A 14,139-nucleotide genomic window follows, 5' to 3' on the forward strand; every position below is an offset into this window, starting at 1 on the left:
TAGAAGTTTAATCCAAGAGGTCTTGAAGGCACCCTACAAAAAACTAGGGCATTTCAATATTATGGGGTTCCAAAGTCGGAGCCACCAACATGGCACTATTCATAGATAGGTGCCTTAAAAAGTTGGCCGATTTACAAAGCGGCTGCTTACAAACGGTGTCCAAAGCCGAAACTCAGTCAGAGGGTAGATTAGTCCTTACAAACATTTTGCTTTAAATTTCATGGCACGCCAATATCATCTGGTCCCAATTTGAAGGGATTTCTAAACACATGCATTTGGTGACTATTTGGGATATGTCTATCCAATCTCGTGGTCTTTATTACCACTGGTTTTACATGCATATATGGCCATATGTTTCATTAAATCAATAATTTAGTTTTCATATATTCCATCTATGCTCTAGTTAACAATTGATCTATTCGAATATAAAACTGAACTTGTTATAAGATCTTCTTCTATTTGAACATCTACAGGGGCAGGCCTAGGGGCCTAGGGTCATACATCCTAATTTGAGTTACATGCCTACTTTTTCTTGCATAATTAATTCTATTAAGTTCTAGACTTTATGTCCTAAATCCCTTTTCTGTAATACTTAATTTGGAGAGTCTCTTAACCAACTCATCTACAAGTTCTTGGTTGTTCCCTTTCATTTATTACATGCTGAATTTTCATGTTTCTACGGTAGGTGGAGATTTAAATAGCAAAGCTTCCCTAGGTTTTTTTTTCTTTTTCTCTTTCAGGGTATCTTTAAAGCTATTTAGGGTATTTTCCATCCTAGTAGCATGTCTGCCTAAAGTTTGTAGAAAGAGGTTTGTATAATTGTTATGTTCAATGATATGAGGTATGCCATCTAATTTTGCCATTTGGTCATCACTCTCTTTAGGTCCTAATTTAAAGGGTGATGCCTTAGTTTCAATCTTTTCTCCCCTGTGCTACAAAGCAGTTTAAGGAGGATGTATGGCCTCGATGGTTTTACCATCACTAGTATGAAAAGTTAGAAAAGTTGGAGCAGATATTCCCCTTTGCTTGAGGACATACCGAGCCATTTGAAAAACTTAACATTCTTATATTTTAATATGAATCTATTGAAATTTTCATGAAAAGCATTTTGGAGGTTTTCTTTGAATTCTTTAAAAAACCATTCTCTGATTTTTTTTATTTTCATCAGAGTAAAAATCCTTTTTCATCCATTCTTTATCAATCTTAAATTCATCTTGTTTTTTAATAACATAAGTTCCCAACTCAAAGTTTAAGAAAGTAGGCTCCTCTTGCTCAATCTTTTGTTGAGATGAGAAATCAAGAGTATCAACTCTATACATAGGTTGTTGAACCTGATCAGAGGTTTATTTTAAACCATCAAGAACAATCCTTTCATTATAGGATCGTTTGTAATCTGCTTGAGGGACGTATGAGGTAGAGACCCTAGAAGGTTCCCTAGGATGAGGATTAGCTATATTTTGTCTCGTCGTTCTTTATGATAGAAACTATATTTCAATCTCACCATCAGGGTATTCAACAATTTGTTCAAGTTCTATATTTTCAAAAACTTTTGGTTGAGTTTCAAAATGGAGAGGCGACCTTTCTAATAAGGTAATTTGATTCCAGGATACCGTTTTAGGTACACAAGATTAGATTTTTCAACATTGTTTATGAAAAAATACAGTTTCACCTTTAGTAACTATCTACTTAGCATTAGGGCATAAGGTATTAATCACCTTGTAGCATATTTTATAAACAAAAGCAAGGTTTTGGGATCCTGGATCCATATCAAACCTTGGCTTTTAGATTTAAAGTTAAAACCTTTAAAAAGATTTGGGTCCAAAAGGGTCACAAAAAAGTATGGAAAGCAGTTAAAATAAATAGGGCCATTGCATAAACTTGATTCAATAATTCCCAACAGAGAATCAGTGAACCACCTATGTCTGTTATATCTAATATAAAGTAAAATAGAGTTGTTTAACCCGGACCTGATTAAGGGCTTAATTGCCACTTAAACCAATCTAACATGCAGATAATTGAAAGTTTTCCTTTTATGTTCTTCTATCATTCTGTTAGATAGGAGCTGGAAACTATCTTGAGTTTCCATGACATAAATTGTTCTTTCAATTGCCTTAATTGATAAATCACTTTTAAAATAAATTTTTTTTTTTTTATAAACATCATGAACTGGGACATTAGGGATGTTTCAGTTTGTATTTGTTTTTCTATATTATCAATAATTATTTTATATTTATTATTAACACGTAAAACATTACTGCTAAAACTAGAGATGGTAGTAGACGATCTATAAGATAAGGTCTTGAAAAAAATTTCAATTAGATCCAATATCACAACTTAGTTCCTAGTTAACAAGAAACAATCCCTACCCCTTATCACAAATTCCTGGCCTTAGAGGGATTATCTTGTCACTGCGACTCTGAAGCCTTACTGTAGTATTAGTTCTTCAGTTAAATTTCGACAATTAACTACTATTGTTTTGGCTTTGAAACTAGAAAACAACAGTGGTTAACTATCTAAGAAATAAAAAAATTAGAAAATGACTTTGATCAATTTATATCTTGCAAATCTTATATATATATATATATATATATATTAGATTTTCTTATTTTTGTATAACAAACGTTCAAAATTTTAAATGATTCGGATTTGTAGAAAAAAAATAAAAATTTAAATATGAAATGAGGTCATGGCCATTGGATCAGGCTTACATTCAATCTAGGACGCTGGCCGACACTATAGATTCAATCCGGGGTATTGTCTTAAATGAAAATCCCCATATATATATATATATATATATATATATATATATATATATATATATATATATATATATATATATTGAAATCATTTACCTTTGGTACATGAGACATTAATCTTGACTGTTGAATGTGAAATTGGGTGACTGCAATTATTCTATTAACCAGCTCAAACTTAAAAAAAAAATACCTCGAACTTTGTGACACATCCAAGCTATCAAACTTTACAGCAAATGGTCGTAAGTAATTGTGACCACCTTGTATCAAAGGTAAATGGTCTCAATGTATAGAATCCTTATACATATATATATCAGATTCAATCTGGGCCATTGGATTCATATGTTCATATGAGTTAATGGGCTAATCCCATATTTTCCCTATATATATATAGAAAATACTACAAAATGCCTATTGGCGAAAATGAATAGTGATTTCGCCTACCTTCATCACTATCCAAACTTCATCGTACGGTCACAATTATCTGGTAGTGTTTCAATTTTCATTTGATTTTTACTAATCAGAATGATCTGAAATTTGGAGAGTGTGTACATCTTAGTGAGACGCATCTAATAAAAATATGAAAAAATAATTCATAAAATATAAATTGACTAAAATACCTTTATAAATTTTTGAGGGTATTTTGATTAATTTATACATTAGGAATTATCTTTTTCATATTTTTATTAGGTACACCTCACTAAGATGTACGCACGCTCTAAATTTCAAGTAATTTTGATTTGTAGAAAAAAAATGAAAATTGAAACACTACAAAAAACTGTGACCTTGTGATGAAATTTGGATGGTGATGAGAGTAAGCGAAATCACTGTTCATTTTAGCCTATAGGCGTTGGAAAATGTTTATATATATATATATATATATATATATATATATATATATATATATATATATATATATATATATATATATATATAGGTTATGGAAATGTGTACAAAGAGACCATTTACCTTTTGTAATGGACGTCACAATCATTATCACTAATTAGATGTCAAATTGGATGGCTCGGGGTGAGTCATGAAGTTCGATTTTTTTTTTCAACTTTTTGTCTTTTCAATGGTACTCTTATAACCACCTATTTTGAAATTTAAGGAACAATAATGATGGTGACCTCCATGTATAAAAGATAAAAGAAAAAATTTACATAGATCCAAGACTCTAAACAATCAAATTAAAACCCACCTAAAAAATTTCACTAAAAGAGGTTGTTTTGATGCCCAAATATCCTCAAATTGACCATTTGGGCAGGAAGAGGAATGAACATGAGAAAGCAATGGATTTCAAGTTTTGGAAATAGCGCATCTTGTAATGCATTTTTTTACCATCAATTTTCAAGATTTTCAAATTTTTATAGATCAGTCAGATATTTTTAAAGTTTAAATTTTATAATTAAAGATGAAAATATATTTTAAACTATCACAAATATTTTCAGTATTAAAACTATATTTCTCGATACTATTTGAATTTGCGCTTTACTTTGATTGCTAAGAGCCTTGCCTCTATACAAACTGCACCCAAAGATAAAGGTCTTTTTTAAGACAATCCCATGGGTTATATTTTTTTATTAATAAAAGCAAAAATTACAAAAACCCCCCAAACTACACTTTGTATGCAACTTACCTTCCAAACTATTTACTTCTCTCATTTTCCCCCCTAAAATACACTTGCTAGGCAAATACTCCCCCAATTAAATAAAAGATAAAAAGTGCTTAAACTACGGTCCCTTACTTTTACCTTTACTCATGCCTCTCTCTCCTTTATCCCACCAAAATAAGGCTTTGATACTGTGTAAGTATGTCCAACAGTATAATACTTTGGAGCCACAGGGCTCTGACACTGTACAAGTGCAGTTCGACAGTAGAATACTCTAGAATCACAGGGCTCCAACATTGTGTAAGTACTGTCCGACAGTAAATTTTTTGGAATTAGGGCAGTTGCAAAGGACGGTTTGATAGTAGATACTTATGATAAGGCTCGGGCACTATGTAAGTGAGGGCCGGCAGTAAAAATTCTGGAGTTACAGTGATCCGGCAGTTGCAAAGGGCAGTCCAGCAGTAGATGTTACTGGATTCCAACCGTGGATTCGAAGGGTCCGACACTATATAAAAAGTGGCCCAATAATATTAAGTTGTGGCCCAATAATATTAAGTTTTGGTCCAGTAGTTGTCTTAGGGCAGTTCAGCACTTAAGTTTATGGAATAATGGGTTCGACAATACGATGGTGTGCCCTGACAATATACTACTGAGGCTGAAAGTCAACCTCAAATTTGGTCAAACTCATTTTTGTGTATGGGAAGGATATTTTTGTTTAAAATTTTTTTTTTTTTTTCTTTAAGAAGTATTTGCATAAAAGTTTGTTTTAGAAAAAAAAGTTAGATAAAAAATTGTATTGGGTAAGTTGCATAGAAAGTGTGGACTGGGGTTTGTTTTTTTATTTTTGTTTTTTCGTTTTTTTTTTATTTTCCCTTAATAAAACGTCTCGGCAAGGGTGGTATCACCAAAAACCTGCGTGTACAATCTACCGTAACTTAATGGGTTTTTAATTAAATTAAAATGCAGTTGATTACAAATTCACTACTTTACCAGGAGTTCAGCACTGAACGTCGCGGAAAGGGTTCATTGGATCCAAGTAAACATAAAGTTGCTCTTAAGTCCTCGATTATTTTGATTTTTTTCATGAATTACAGTGGTTGGATTGACCAGAGGATGATGTTTTCTTTGTAAAACGTTTTATCGTAAATTTTTCTTCTTTTTTGTGCGATTTCTGCTTCTTTTTGGTGTAAATTACTGCTTTAGATGCTATTTTTTTGTCCCAATAATTGATGAACTGTTGGTTTTGGTGAAGTAGAATTTACTGGGACTAAGCAGTCTTTGGAAGATTTTTTTTTTCTTTTTGTGATTCAATACTGCTGATTTTGTTTGAGGATATTTTTGCAATTTATTTATCTGAGATCACCTTGATGCCTTGTACCCTAGGTTCATGATGCTCTAACTTTGGATTCTCACTAATTGGCAGTTATGAACTTTTCTGATGGAATTAAGCTATATTTTCCTTTTTCTCTATGCCCTTATCCATGCATATTTACAATATTGATTATCCTTTTTGTGAAATTTTAATGTTCAGTTTTCTTTATTGTTTGTCTGAAAGGAACAAGGAATCTAAGTATTAAGGGACAAGGAGTTTTCAGTGCTAAGTAAGAAGAATTTTTATCTCCTTATTCTTTTGAATGTGTTTTAGGGTTTTCGAGGAGTTAAAGTTATCGGTGGATGTGCTGAAAAGGCATCATGAATCATGAGGTTTTCACTCTTAATGAACTGGTGAGTGTGAAAGAAGCATGCCGTACAAAGTGCTGTATGCTATATGCTGCGCCATGTGGACATCCATTGCTTCTCTCCGATGATGGATGGTAGGGTTTACTACCCAGGTGAATGCTGGCCGTTTTGAACTATGAATTTTCTTCACCGTCCATTATTCGGAACAGGAGTTGAACAGCACATGGTGCATAATCTACCATACATGGCTGGTGTATGGTATAATTGTATCATAAATTCTGGTAACTTATGACTTCTGTAAGTCCCTGTTCGCATGTGTCCTAGAAGTTATTGGATTGAACATGTTTTTTTTTTTCAGGAGGTGGAGAACTTTGAGATACAAGAAGTACTACGCTGTACGCTCGCTTATCTTTTGAGAAACATTTTGCTTATATTTTCTAATTTGATTGTATAGATAATAGAATTTTCTTTTCTCATTTTATGGAGTATAGACTTTTGATTTAGAAGTTTCTAAATCCATGTGTCACTTGCTAGAAATAATCTTTGTGGTCTTTTTGTCATTGATTTTTTGTATCTTCCCCATGATTGGATCTTGCACATAAGTTATCTGGAGATATTTTAATTGTCGTGATTAAATTTTTTAATATTTTCTTTGGGTGGTTAAATTGTGTTGAGATGAAAATGTACATCGTTTTGGGTGTAAGTGATTAAATTGCATAACTTGTCACAGGGTTTGACATCTGTGGATCTTGTGAGTCCTATTGGAATTTTGTGTCATTTTGATTTTGGATGTGGGTTAGTGTGTTAATAACTATACATCTTAGTGTTATCCAGATGGTAATTGGTTATTGACATGAACATCTTAGAATTATCGATATGAACATCTTTGTATTATTCAAGAGATTCTCAGAAAAATAGATTAATGTGAATCCCAAGACATGTTCTTTTTTGCTTTCTCTTGACTGAACATGAAATTTAGCTAGAAGGCCTTCACAAGTTTAACCCTTTTTGGAGTTCTCTGCTTACTGTGGAAGGAGACTCAAGGAACATCATTTTATGGGCTTCCAACCCCTCCTCTTGCCCATGGAGACTCAACCACATATTCAAGGAGATAACCCAAATCTCCTGGAATCTCCACATATCCTGGAATCACATATTCACGGAATCCAATTTCACCGCTGATGCCCTGGCTAAGGAGGGGGCTCAGTCCAGCCTAGCCTAGCCATCATTAGTCTAGCCTTTTATTATTTTGCTGCTCTTGTAATCCATTCTTTGCCCCTCGGGGCTGATTTGTATAACAACCCTTTGTGGGGAGCAATTTTTGTAAAGTTCGATATACTTACTACAAGTTAACATTCTCAAAAAAAATAAAGCATGAAATTTAGGTAGTGAAATGTAGACCTTAAGATCTCTGTTCTTAGTGTGTCACTCTGATCAATGTTAGAGTGATGCAGTGGGTTGATAGGATATTTATCTTTGTCATCACCCAGTCAGGTTTTCAGGAGATGCTTCCTCGTCATCTATTGCATGCTTCCTTTTCTTTTGTTACCCATGTGCCGTTTGTTTCCCTCATATCGTTTATTTATCAAAAATAAAATGAAAAAGAAAGGATTATGTGCATGAAAAATTTGAATGCATGCAAACATTCCTACTATTGAGTGCCATGTATGCAATATTATTTTATGCGCTCTATGAATCTGGGATCGAGACAACACCTTTTAAATCTATATATGAATCGATTTGATTTGTCAGAAATTCATTCATAGATAAATAGCATGATGTGGTCATTGGACTCCCTCTGAATTTCAGCATAAATGCTTTCATTAAAATATGCGTTATTACCAAAAGAATCAGCATATATGCTAAGGAAAATTCAGCAAATCCTTGATGCCAAAATAATTTGAGCATTTTTAAGCCCTCGCATTGGTTCCATTCTGATGCGTTTTGATGGGTTCTCCTCCATTTGATTAAATTGAAGTTCTATAATAAAAAAGAAAGCTATGAAGTGGTTCTTTAATGGATACAAGCTGAAACTTTTGCCTGTCGACTGCTATAATAGTTGCGCGATTTTGCTTTGCTATCAATGTTGTACATCCGATAAATGTTTATTATTTTCTGCAAGTTTATCTGTTCATTGTGCCTGTGTTATTTGCAAGTTATTGGTATGCAGTTATTGTATTGACAATCATATTTCAGTGGTTGTTGGGCGTCCTTTTACATTGATTTACCTGGATACAGGTATTCTGCATACAATTGTGTTTCACAGAGCGTTAGGCCTTGTTCGACCTAGAGACATTGATTCTGAGCTGTTTGATATAACTTATGTAAGTTACTATGTCACATATATGCACTGTTTTGTTTCAACATTTTTTATACTTCAAACTCTTGAGCATTGAGCATGTTGCTCCATTGGTCTTGTTTTTGTTGGAAAACATTCATTGAGGACCATGATACGAAACTGGTGTGGTAAACATATTCTGGTTGATCAAGACAGTGCATTTAATTGAACAAAGAAACCATTTGCATTTGCGTCATTTGTGGAGTATTACCTAAGTATTCTAGTAATGATTAACTCTTATGTTTTGAGATTTAAATGTTATCTGCTAAGACCGGTCTTCAATGCTCTCAAAAGAGCATTTTCATTAGGACCCCATTCGATCTAGAGGTTCTTATTCGTGATGAAGTTTTCTAATGGAAATTAGAAGAACTGGTTTTAAGCCATAACATGGATTTGCCTTTAATCATAGCAATTTTCAAATTCATTTGTGGAATCTAGAGGAGATGAAAATCTGGGAAAACTCAGGGTAGATCTATTAACTGATTACATAAATAAAAGATGTTTTGTGGGCTTATAAAATTCTAGGAACTAGAAAATGTGTTCATTTCATTGGTGGGAAGCTCCTTTCTCTGGCACATGAGGCATTCAAAGTTGTCAGAATCTCATACACCATCTGTGTCACATTTCATCTTGCCCCAAGTTTTATTTGCAAAGCCACCAATTATTATGAGCGTTCCAGGAAGAGTGTTAAAACATGTGCAATATATGAAAGTAAATGTGACCAACTTTCTTTTATTGTTAAATTTCGAGGTGTAGCTATTCTGTGGTGTTTATAGCAGCAATATTTGGAAATATTATGCATAGTTGGAAGGGGGAAAAGCTAGAAGCACTTTATGCATGTTTGGACAGCAAAAAATCTAAAACTTAAACAGATACCAGATTCATATCAGATGATATTATATTATTTGTATTGAGCTGATTTGTGCCTGTAGGTTCAATGTGGAGACCCTGATGTAGAAAAGAAATTAGAGGAAAAAATTGATCAGTTCATTGCTTGGGTTGAAAAGCATCCGAACAAGAAAAGCCAGGTTTGTGTTCATTTTAAAAAAATTTCCCCTGTAGCCCGTGTTTGCTGTTAATTTTTTCGGGTAATCATCACTCTGTAGTTTCCAACATGACGAAACATTTCTAATAAATACTTTTTATTGGGGGAGGGGCATTAAGTGATGGGATTGGAACCGTTGGCATTACATTGCGTTTTCACCACCCCAACCACCGAGCCAAGAGATGGAATTACTTGACTGCTGTTACTTCAGTCAATAAATTATTCAGTTTTTTAGAAAGTGCAACCATCAATAGTGCTTGAAATGGTTGAAATTTAGAAACAAAGCAGATTGTTTTTCTGATGGGCACAAAGTAAATTTTCATGATCTAGCTTTGACCTTCTTTTTGCCATTGTATGGATGCATAGATGTGTTGGAACATTTTACCCATCGTGTAACTATGGCAGAAAGTTTGGTGTGATTTATATGTAATCGATTGCTTCATAAGGGCCTTTCATGAAGAGGCTTTCCAATCAATATTAGAACTGCTTAGCTTTGGAGCTCTTCTGATCCAATCCCCTAGTGCATGCTAATGGCACACGTTTAGGCTTGTTTACTGATTCCTCACTTCTCATAGTAGTCAATTGTTCAGTGGAAAACTTGAATAACACTTGATTTATTATTTTTTTTGATAAACAATCTTGAGGACAAATCCAATGGATGAATTTTAGCCCAATTTTTTCTGTTTTATTCTGCAGTGTAGCCCTTGAGGGGTAAGTTCCAAGTACTGCTAGACTTCTTAGAGCAGTAATATAGTTGCCATTGTTGTAGGATCCCTTTTCTTTTATATGCTGGTTGTTCCCTCATAGTGCCACAACTTGTTTTATTTATATTACCAATGGTCATATATAGAGCCATTTGTGCATTAATGCACTGAGGAAATATTGAACGATGCAGATGTGCATATCCTTTTATGAGATAAAGAACAAGCAGGCAGCATGGTTTACTAATAAAACTGAGCGCTTGTGCTGGGAGCAATGGTTCATTAATCTAAGTGTAGTTTCCTCAAAATCACCCACTGGAAAATCTCATCATCTGAAACCTTTGGCTGTAGATCCGTCAGGTATGTTGCATCATTGGATATTGAATCGATATTATTTCCACATTTTACTGAGTAATACTTTGGAAAGATGAATTGTATTTTGGTTTTTCCAAATTGTTTGCTGTTTGATTTGTTACAGAGACGGCGGTAGAGGAAATGAGTGCGCATCGTGCTTCTTTGGAGAAGTCACTCCGTGAAGTGTTGTTTAAAATCATAACGCTTGTTAATGAAAAGAAGGACCACATTCCTCCTGTACAGAATCAGGATGTTGTTTCTTTCCCATATGAAATCACAATCCCCAGGTTCCTATCTAATTTGCTAATCTTGGATGAAGAGAAATTGCTTTAGTAGATTATAGCTAACCTAACTTCTTATTCTATATCTTTGGAATGTTAGTTTGAAGGGCTTACAGCCAAACACTCTTTATCTCATTTAATTTGATTATTACTGTTCTTTTCTGATATTTTCAAATGCATATGGCTACTGCTGACCTAACTGCATTAAAACATGATCTTTGATGTATTTATCAATTGAAAGGTCTCTGGATTAGGAAGGACATGGAATTTGTATTCCTGGGTTGCTAGCCCATGATTTTCTATATACGGAGAAACTTTCCTCATAACAAGTCTCCTATCCGCCAAGTAGTTGTTCATAATATCGAAATATTTCCTGGTTAATGATTGGTTGCTCTTTCAGTTGCATTCTCCCCTTCATAGTTCCTCTTTCTTTTTGAAGCTATAGGGAATGAGTCCCATTTATATCTACGACATTATGGTTTTTGTGCTATCAGAAATTGAATTCAATGAGATATGGGTTACAGTTATAGACATTTGGAATGCATAGTATGAGGCTAACGTCTTAGTTGACTATTTTGTTTTGGTTTGTCCATATATGTAATCAAAGTACTATATTCTTGTGGTCACGAACACCTACCACTGTCTCACTTGTTAATGACATTGTCTTCCTTTGTTCAGAATCCATAGATATGCACTAATTGGTTAGTGATCAAACTCAAAATGAACATGATCTCTGGTTCAGCTTGAAAGAGTTGCATATTTCATGACAAATTAGTGAAAGAAATTTGTGAGTTATTTATCTCATACTTAAAATGAACATGATCTCTGATTCAGCTTGAAAGAGTTGCATATTTCATGTCAAATTAGTGAAAGAAAGTTGAGAGTTATCTTGCAAGAATCAACTACTTCTGCTTCTTTCTAGTACAATACCTGGCATTCTGATATTTACCTAGCAGCTTATTGCTTTATTGGTCGCACTTTAGGTCCGAATGCAACTTACTTGTTCAATTAGTTGGTATTGAGTCCTTGATTTAAGACTTGATAAATATTACGCATTGACATGCTTTTCAATTACTGCAGCTCATCAGACTCTTCCTTTGGCATGGACATGATCAAGCGAATGCTTCAGACAGGGCATCCAACCATGCTCAGTTAATTGCTTTAAACTAGTATCCAAAAGGTTTCTCTTATGATCTTTTGCTTACCCCAATTGTTTTTCAATTAATATGCCTCACAAACATAGATAAGTCGCATCAAATAATTCATTTTCTTTATAGCAGCGAAATTGGTTATTTGTTGAACTTTGGCACCCTTCTTTCTCATGTTTCAGGGGTTGTTTGTCAATAACAAAATTCTTTCTCTATGTTTCAGGGGTTGTCAATAACAAAATGGGAGGCTGATTTGCGAGCTATCTCATGAATGGAATGAAGACATGCGTCGCATATGTAATCCTATTTCTTATCTTATTTTTGTACAGTTATTTGATCATGGAGTAGGCCCTGGCTTACCGTACGCTGTACATTACAAATGGTGATTTTCAAAGTTCTATTTAGCTGGTCATCTCTGCTTGTGCCATCTTTTTAATGGTCCAAGTGACAAAAATATATGAAAATCAATGGAGAACGATGTTCATCCATCATTGGGTTGGTAGTTGTCAAGGAGATGAGAATTTGGTAGAATTGAAGGAACCGAGTAGCCTGTTTGTGTTTCTTTTTCTTCTCTTGTTCACATAATTCCTCAGAAAAATTTGAGACCCAAAGTAGCTTTTCCATTTTCAGATGTAGCTGAAATATTTGTGCATGAGCAACGATTCCTTGAAAATCTTGAGAACCAGCCAATTTAACAGCAAATCAATGATCTATTGTTGTGATTTTGAGAAGTACTCGTTTTTCTTTTTAAGTAATTTAAGCACCAGGGTAGTTTGGTCATTTTTGGATTCAAAGTCTTTGATCACTTGGAAAAAATATTTGATATCATTGCTATATGTATGTTAAGTTACACTTAACGGTAGGATCAGTGTTTTGAAACCCGGATTAGTGGGAAGGATTGTTTACCCACTCTTAGATCATTGGATTGGACATCTGGATGGGTTTGGTTCGGTTAGAATTAGTGATCCAAAAAATATTAAAAATAAATAAAATGAAATGAAAACGAGGGGTTTATGTTGTGGGGGATTAAAAGGGACGTAAGAAAGAACGAAGTTTCTATAGGGTCTAGGCTTTAGGCTTTATGAAAACAAAGTAAAGTTCACCTCAAATCTTCACCCGTAAAGCACTTCGGGCATCATAAATCTTCATGTGGTTCTAAAATCAATTTCTAATACCGACAATAAGATTTAAAATTAAAAAAATGGTACAGATCTTGTAGATCTATGAACATTTATTTTTAGGGTGAAATGGATAGTCTAGATGATTCGTTGTAAAGTACACTAGTTTTAGAACTTGAAATCTTAACTTTTTTTCACAACTAATGCTCAAGTTGAGATGATTGATTTTAAAAAAAATTTATATAAGGGTGAGGCCTTAAACAATCAAATTAAGACACACTTAAAAAATTCATTAAAAAAAAAAATTGATTTGATATTGGAAAATCCTAAATTCGATCATCACAATTTTAAGATGTATGGATATGAGAAAAAAATAAATATCAAGTTTTAAAAATAGTGCATCTTGTAATGTATTATCTAGACCGTCAATTTTCAAAATTTTCAATTGTTCATAGATTTACTTGATTTACAATTTTTGGACTTTTAAATTTATAATTAGAGATGAAAATAAATTTTCACGCCATCATAGAGATATTTGAAAGTGAAACAACATATTTCGGTATTATTTGAAGTTGTTTAGGGCCTCACCCTTATACAAATCACAACCTTAATTTAAAGGTTTTTCGACACTTGAATTGCAATTTTTGATGAGTTAGGTAAGGCTTTACTAATTTTTCCCTAAAAAAAGATTATACAAGCAACAAGAAAAAGAACAAGAAAAAAAGAAAACAAAGAGGGGAAATTTTAAAAGAAACCAGGTTAGGACCTATCCCATTCTAGGACCAATTCGATTTCAACCGATGCCCTTTCGAATCGGCGGTCAGGCTCAAAAATCGCGGAGTTTTAAAAAATTGGGGGCGACATGTGCAATTTGATGAGGGCCTAGAGCGTGATGCAGGTACCTTATTAAGGTACATCTGTCGAGGTAGAGGGAGTTTACTTTGGGTGCGTTTAAATTTTGGAAGACAGTCTTGGAAGAGATTGGATACGATAGGTTCTATAGTCTACTTTTTCAACATTAAAAATAACGTAATGCTATAGGTTATATTGTCAATTTTTCAACATTAAAAATAACATAATACTATAGGTTATATTGTCAATTTTTCAAC

At 33.6% G+C, this 14,139-nt stretch overlaps 1 protein-coding gene across 6 annotated transcripts; it reads left to right on the top strand.

The window, feature by feature from the left end:
- Nucleotides 1-5,049: 5,049 nt before the first annotated feature.
- LOC18438314 (meiotically up-regulated protein) lies at nt 5,050-12,400 on the top strand. Of its 6 annotated transcripts, none has more exons than XM_011626687.3 (9): nt 5,050-5,401; nt 6,011-6,090; nt 6,404-6,440; nt 8,284-8,369; nt 9,316-9,411; nt 10,324-10,489; nt 10,608-10,770; nt 11,845-11,944; nt 12,136-12,400. In XM_011626687.3, exons 2-8 carry the CDS (start codon nt 6,058-6,060, stop codon nt 11,918-11,920), a joined length of 657 nt encoding a protein of 218 aa, XP_011624989.1. In that variant the 5' UTR covers nt 5,050-5,401; nt 6,011-6,057; the 3' UTR covers nt 11,921-11,944; nt 12,136-12,400. The 6 variants fall into 6 exon arrangements, with proteins under 6 accessions (XP_011624989.1, XP_006848563.2, XP_088712828.1 ...); XM_006848500.3 differs by having other exon boundaries at nt 5,138-5,401; nt 11,845-11,915; XM_088856702.1 differs by having other exon boundaries at nt 5,365-5,507.
- Nucleotides 12,401-14,139: the final 1,739 nt, after the last annotated feature.

Source organism: Amborella trichopoda, chromosome 13 (genome assembly GCF_054954075.1).
Source record: "Amborella trichopoda isolate Santa Cruz 75 chromosome 13, AtrichopodaSantaCruz75HAP2 v2.0, whole genome shotgun sequence".
Lineage (NCBI taxonomy): Eukaryota > Viridiplantae > Streptophyta > Magnoliopsida > Amborellales > Amborellaceae > Amborella > Amborella trichopoda.